The following is a 7,274-nucleotide window of genomic DNA, read 5'->3' as shown; positions in this document are numbered from 1 at the left end:
GAAAGGGGTCAGGACGTGTAATTTTGGGGCCCCTGAAATTATTTTTAATAGAATCCCCTCAACATACACCAGAAGCATTAACAATTGTATTCAGAGCAGTTCGCCATGCTGTGTTGTGTTTTTTTTTTTTTCTGTTAAAAGGTGAAGTATCATCAAATGTAAAAACAATGTGCATTTATTTGTGTGCTGGTGTGGATGTCTGTCAGACATTGGAACAGCAACTATAGGCTAAAAACTTTTAGAGTTGTAAACAGGCCATTTTCATCACAGACTTTAAACAGAAAAGTCTGTTTAAAAGTCTGTCAAGCCACAAAACTGGGACGCTTGGAAGCCAGCAAGCGCAACACCAGGACCGTGAAACTGAAGCAGCTGAATGGAATCCAGCCATCATTCATTGTATTATTTGTAAATGTGCGCTTTATACTCTGAAATGTTATAAGTTGTATATAGATCCAAGAGCTGCTTTATCTGACATGGCACTTAAAACAAAATAGATCTTTTTTTGGGGGGGGGGAATAAGTCAACTGAAGTAGTTTCACATATTTACGAAAGCGTAAATGTAAAATATTGATATGATTTTCTTTCTTTTTTTTTACATTCTCATCGATATAATAAAAAGGACATGTTTTACTTTGAAAGTCGTAGGCGGAAGTGCCGTGTTGCGTGGAGTGCGGTGGGTGGACAGAGGCGAGGCCCGTCTTCGCCATTCTGCTCGCTGAGAGGAAAAAAAAAAACCCTCACGTTACATCCCGGACTGTACAACATCTGGATATCTGCAGCAGAGGTCCGAAAACACACGTCCGCTCCGGGAGAGACCGCAGCCATGCTCGGCATTACTGAAATGACGAACGGGTAAGTGGTAACTTTAAAAGTTTTGTCGTTAAAAGACACATTTTGCCTGAAAAGTTTGGAAGTTGACAGTTTGTCGCGGAAGGGGAAAAAAAAAAAAAAAAAAAACGTCGCTCTGCTCTGCTTTCTTATGGGCTAGACCACTGCAGTTTAGTCTTGACAAACCCATTTAAAAAAAAAAAATCCTCCGGGTCAGTCTGGCTTCTTTTTTTTTTTTTAACATATAAACCTGGTTTGTATCTATCGGAGAACACATGGTCTGTACCACGGAGAGTTAACGTGCATTAGCTACACTAGCAATTAATCTCTGTAAAGCTACAATCTCAATTTGGCGGTTTCAGCTGCTCGACAGCGCCCCCCGCTGGATTACTTTAGGTAGGCAGCTGCTATACTTCCAGACTGGATTAAAAAAAAAAAAAAAAAGAATTGTGACGTTTTAAGGTGTTTGTACTCTTTACAGGATGTGTGCAGAAGTTAAAATGATTGATGTATTAATAAGATAAAATAAGAAATATTCTGAATGGAGTTTGGTTTGAAAAGCCTGTTGAGTTTATACTGCGGAGGTCTGAAAGTAATGTAACAGGATGTCTTATTGATGCTGATACTCGCATGTTGATGAGATAAATCTTGACAAGTAGCAACGTGTGGAGGACACACTGTTGTCTTTTTGTGCTCACTGCCTTAAAATTAGCATTATAACCATAGTATTTAAATATGATCAACAATTAAAAGGGGAAGCAATTTGTCCAGTTAAAACCTTTCTGACGTTTGTGTGTATGCCTTTTTAAGCTCTGTCAAGTTTAGTTTTCTGAAAAACATTGGTATAAACTAGATGTTTGGAGGAAGGTAGGTACGAATCCCTCCAAATGTATGGAGTAACTAAATGGACACTAATAGAGCACAGCTCCCCCACCGAAGCCACGCAAAGTGAGAAACACTTAAAGAAACGGAGTGAGGATGTTCACTTTTCTGCAGATAAACCTCCTCCCTGCCCAGGAATGTCCACATGAAGTCACTGGACAGTAGTTGTTGCTTTGCGAACCACTTCCTGGCCATCCGCTCCCCGGGGACTGCTTGTCAGAGCGGTATTTCTTCCACCCAGTGTGAATGCTGCTGTGTTCACTGCAGAATTAATTATGACCTGGGATGAATCTAGCTTTCATAAAGCACACTGGACACTAAAAGCTATACGAGGCAGTCTTTTAAAAGCCTGGGGATTGTTGCATTCCCAGTGCATTACATCTGTAGCTGATCCCACACTGTGTTGACACAACTGGAGCTTAGAAGAACGTCTCGGTCTCCAGTGTGGACTTGTCCTTGTTTGGAAGCAGTGAACCCGTGTGATGGGAGATTTAACTGTGTGTGTACTAACTGGATGCATGTGATGTGAGGAAGTGTGATTGCTGTTTATTTATACCACAATGATGCGTTGCCTTTTGGAATATGGGTGGAGTAAATGATTTTCAGCAGTGTTACAGCTCTGGGAGCATAATTCCTTTAATATTATTAATAAACCATCATCATAGTTTAAAAATTTCCATCCCACATTAGTGACTTTATAGTCAACTTTTAGTAATGTACTCCATACTAAATGTTGTCACACAGTGAAGACCCGCTACTTTATTTTTGCCATTAAAGTGCATTTATTGTTAAACAGGCATGAAGACTTGGCATTAGTGGTCAATTTACACAACATTCGCTTCCTGCAACAAATAAGAAGAGCGGAAACCAATTTTCTTGTCCGGGTCATTAATACTTATCGTGATCGCTGTCAATGAACAATGTTCACCTTCATCGTGGAGAGCATTCTTGACTTGCCGTTCAATATAATGATGATTTTTCCACTCATCCACAAGGCTTGAGCTTTTCTGTACTCGACTGTTGATTCAGGCAAACCAACTACCTTTGACATCTCTGATAGATCTTTCCTTTTTAAATTTCTTCTCACTTGCATGGTCATCCTCTCTACACCCTTCATATTCACAGATAACCAAACCTAGATGGAACATTTGTGACTTGTCTAATATTGAGGTGACAGTCAGCTGCCCATGAAAAAACATTTAGTAGAAAAGTGCCCAGTTCATTTTGAACTCTGGTAATGTGCGAACTGTGTTAAAAGGACCACATCTCTCACATATATATATATTTTTTTAAATAATTAAATTTTACTCCCAACTTGCAACTGCCTCAATAATTACGGTCTGCACTGTTGAATCTATTATGTGTTTAGAACACCGATGGAAGGTAATTGCGTGACTGATGCAGAAGGAACGGGATGTGCAATGCTCCTCCAATGCTTACATTGGTCAAAAGTCACCAAGTTTAATCCAACATTCGACATCCGGTGAGTCAGACTAGGTTCAGGCATGAATTGGTCCCGGTTAGGACTAGTGGTAAACTGTGTGTTGAGCTTAGGTTAAGGTTTGGATTAGAATGTCCACAATGAATGGAAGTCAATGCAATGTCCTAACGAGAATAGCTACGCAAACTCGTGTGTGTTCCAAAGTTGCGTCTCCTTTACCGTTAACGATCTGTACACAGTAGTGACCGCTCGCTGCTTCAATCTGTTTTCAGATTGTTGGTATGTTGGTTTGTTAAGAGAAAATATGCACGATTCATTCTATAATGCAGTTGGTTTTTGTGTGTGTGTGTGTGTGTGTGTTTTTTTTTTTGGTCTACTGTAATCACAGTGAAACAGATCCATTCATTGACTCCAATGAATCATTCGTACACACGTCGTGACCTGCATTCAGTGGGAGTCAGTGTGCTTGGTGGGTTTGACCTTTCACCTTCTCAACAGAAGCTTGAGAGAAACACTTCACATGACAAGTCTGTAAGAATGACTTTACCGTCCATTTGGTTTGGTCATTGATGGCACCCCCATACCTCCTCGCACCTCCTTATTGTCCTTGGCCACACCCCCCCTTTATGTCCCCGAAGGTCCCTCCACCTCCTCACACCCTGCCTCCATCCCGACCCATCATTCGGAGCCAGCGGCTTCAACCACACACACACACACACACACACACACACACACACACACACACACACACACACACACACACACACACACACACACACACACACACACACACACACGCACCTGTAAGTTAGGGTGCTGGGTTTTTACGTCCCCCTCCCCATCTCTCTCAAACACACACAGGACTGGCACATAGTGGACACAAACATACACAACCACTCACACATACATACTATACACACACCATAGCAAACAGGAAGTGATGTGGCAATGCAGACTGAGATAACTGCAGTAGGAGTGTTTGCAGCAACAACTGAAATAACCTCTCTGCAGTTTGACACAACGTCGGTAAGAGGAGTCATTATATTGTTATCACAGTTGTTGCTTTTTAATTGTAACAATTAGCAGTTATGCTTCATTGCTTGCTTTATGTCTGACATATGTATACAAACCATATTATTATGTTGTTTATATGGTCTCAGTATTAATTTGAATTCTTACATTGTGCCTCAGCATTTGTTGCGTGTACTTCCTCGTGTGTGTGTGTGTGTGTGTGTGTGTGTGTGTGTGTGTGTGTGAGTGATGGCAGGATACAGTTTGTTATTTTAATTTGATGATGAATAGTTTCTATGGAAAAGTAGGATAAAATGAAGCAACTGAACAGTAGTAGAACAGTTCAGTAAAATAAAGAGATGATTGATTAAAATGAACACAACTAGAAAGTTGTTTTTTCCGCTCAGTTTTAAAAGTTTTAAATACATTGGTTGTTTCAAGTGTCCAATAAAAAAAACAGTAATTCCACACTCCCCTTATCGTTATATCACATTTGAATTATTCCTGTGTTGTAGGTTTGTTTTCAGTCATGAGATTAAACATTTCAGTTGACAGAATGGCTTGTAATACCAATGTTGTCCGCACAGTGGCAGTGGTAGAGAGCATTTGAGGCTTGTGGCAAATGTCTGCTCGGTTTCAACCAGGTGTGTGTTAGGTTAGGTTAGGTTAGGTTAGGTTAGGTTAGGTTAGGTAGTTACTTTATTAATCCCAGAGGGGAAATTTTTTTCGCTACCGCAGCATACAGGAAGCTATAAGATAATAATAGAACAATAGAAAAGCAATAAAATAGCAGTTAAAATATAAAATATAAAATGCACAGTATATACAGTATATAGTATATATATATATATATTATATACAAATGTGTGTGTGTGTGTGTGTGTGTGGTGATGAGGTTTCATTGTGAATGTTTATAACTGGACTACATATTTATACCAGCTGAAAACTGCCATCCAAAACACAGTGCTAGCTTTTAAATTCTACAGTCGTTATTATCCATCATCACTTCCCTTCAGTTGGAAATGCAGCACACACGGCAGACCGTGATGCTGCTTTTATAAACTTTCCTGTTTAGACTGTTATTTATTTATTTGTTTGTAATGATGAGTAAAACAATTTGACAAAAATTGTACAAAGCAGTGGGGTGGAGAGAGACGGCAAACAAAAACTCCGGGATTGATCATAAATGTTGTGACATATTCTGACATGTCGGCTCGTGATGCAGCGTGACCCCGTTGCAGCTCTCCAATACGTGAAGCCGATATTGAAGCTCAACATTCACACTCTCCTACTTGTGTGCGTTTGTCAAAACGATGTAGAATGCTGAGCAGGTCAAGGCAAGCTGCTGAAGGATGAACCTGCAGGGTAAAAACTGTTCGTAGGACACGTACCTGTCTGCGCATATTAAGGAGATGCAGGGGTTCAGTCAGCCGTTACTCTTCCCACAGTCATTTAACTCCATCAAACCTTGGACATACTTCTAAATCCATAATTGTCAGTTTAAGGCACTGACCGAATGACGTGCACTGCACAAACACAATCAAATGTCTTAAGTGATTTTAGAATGAAATCACACATGAAAAAACAGTTGAGTTGGCATTTTCCTAGCTCTAAAATCTACGTAAAATGTGGTCCATTTTTATTTATTTCATTTGAAATACAAATTTTGGTGGGACAAAGTTTGGGAGCCTCTGCTCGAGATGACGTCACAGCTCGGTGTTTTTTTTTTTTAATCGAGCACGTTTGAGAGGAAACTTTCAGCTGCGTCTAAAATTGCGCATCTGTTGTGTTTTGCGTCTTGTCGGGGAGGAGCGCTTGTTCCCACATTCAGTAACGCTGCGATGAATTATTCATAGATTGACATTTTACCCTTTCTCAATAGTTTGTTGTTTCTTCTGGGAAAATATGAACATGTCTAGAGCGGAGGAAGCCTGAAAACTGTTTTCCTGCTGACTGCTGCAGATGGATTTGAAACACATAAACTGGATGACACCACTTGCTTCGCTGGTCAAAGTGGTTTTAATCCAAACATTTATACATGAGGTTATTGTGTGCTGCTTTTATTAATCCGTGTTTCATATCTTTTCATTCTAATTGTTTATATTCATAGTAATGGTGACTGGTTACTGGGTTCTCCTTGTCAAAATCACAAATGATACATAGTGTGTATAAAGTACAACTATTGGCTTTGTATTTTTTTTTTAAACTAAGATACGTTTGTTTGGGCCTCAAACATCCACTATTACTCAAACTCTGATCTCAAATGGCGTCTTCAGGATAATTCTACTGACTAGTACCAACAGCTTGCCATTTTAAAGTATGTAATATGTGACTGTAAGGGAAATAGTCTTTCTTCTTCTCTACAATTGTTTGTACTGTGTCATGTTGTTTTTCAAAGAGAGGAATGAGCCAGAGGGAGAAGTAGGAGGCAAATAGAGGCAATGGGGGGAAATGCCTGAAAGGGCAACGAGTTTAACTCTTCTTCTGTCTCAGTCTCCTTTTGGCTGATGTGTCTGCCCTCTACCTGCTGCAGGAGGGGGAGGAGAGAGGGGAGGGGGGGGGGTGAGGCAATGGGGGGGGAAATGCCTGAAGGGGAGGAGCAAGACGTGGTTGATAGGTTGATAGGTGTGCAGGCCGTGAGACCACACCTCTGTTTATGTCCTTCCTCAAGGGTGTGATCCCTGGAGGTGTGTTGAAGAGAGAACGACACAAGACTTGACATTTGGATTTGAATTTTCTTGTAACTGTGGATTGTTCTCATCAGTCAAGAGGCAGGAAGGGAGGAAGGAAGGGAGGAAGGAAGGGAGGGAAAGAAAGAGAGGGAGAGGGGCGAAGGGGAGATGAACTCTTTGAGGCTGAAAGAGTTGTCAAACTCAGACTTGTACAGACGAAGACAGGAAAGACCAGACAGCTATGGAAGTCTGGCGAGGGACAGCCTCAGGTGAGTCTACTTTCATAAAGCTTAGAATTTTCTGTCAATGCGCTGATAAGACCACATAAGAGAACCGCATAAGAGACCTGTGCGGTTATTTTACTTGCGTTGTATTGTATGATGTGTTGCTGATATTGTGCCTGACATCTGAAATCATTCTCGGTTTGTACCAGAAACTTT

General features: G+C 40.6%; 1 protein-coding gene across 2 annotated transcripts in view; it reads left to right on the top strand.

Moving 5' to 3' along the window:
- Positions 1 to 682: 682 nt before the first annotated feature.
- The window catches only part of lims2 (LIM and senescent cell antigen-like domains 2), a 28,872-nt gene continuing 22,280 nt past the window's right edge, over positions 683 to 7,274 (top strand). The window contains exon 1 of one of the 2 annotated variants that reach the window (XM_069698474.1): positions 683 to 852. In XM_069698474.1, the coding sequence (XP_069554575.1) occupies positions 824 to 852 (29 nt within the window). In that variant the 5' untranslated portion in view covers positions 683 to 823. Of the gene's footprint in view, positions 853 to 6,772; positions 7,104 to 7,274 lie in introns of those variants that run through there. The other variant, XM_069698473.1, reaches the window with a different exon arrangement.

This window comes from Brachyistius frenatus, unplaced genomic scaffold (assembly GCF_029030835.1).
Source record: "Brachyistius frenatus isolate BFR_SWC_R1_liver_20210118 unplaced genomic scaffold, ASM2903083v1 Contig_27, whole genome shotgun sequence".
Lineage (NCBI taxonomy): Eukaryota > Metazoa > Chordata > Actinopteri > Embiotocidae > Brachyistius > Brachyistius frenatus.
Note: the sequence above shows the minus strand (reverse complement) of the source record. Positions and strands in the feature narration are given on the sequence as shown.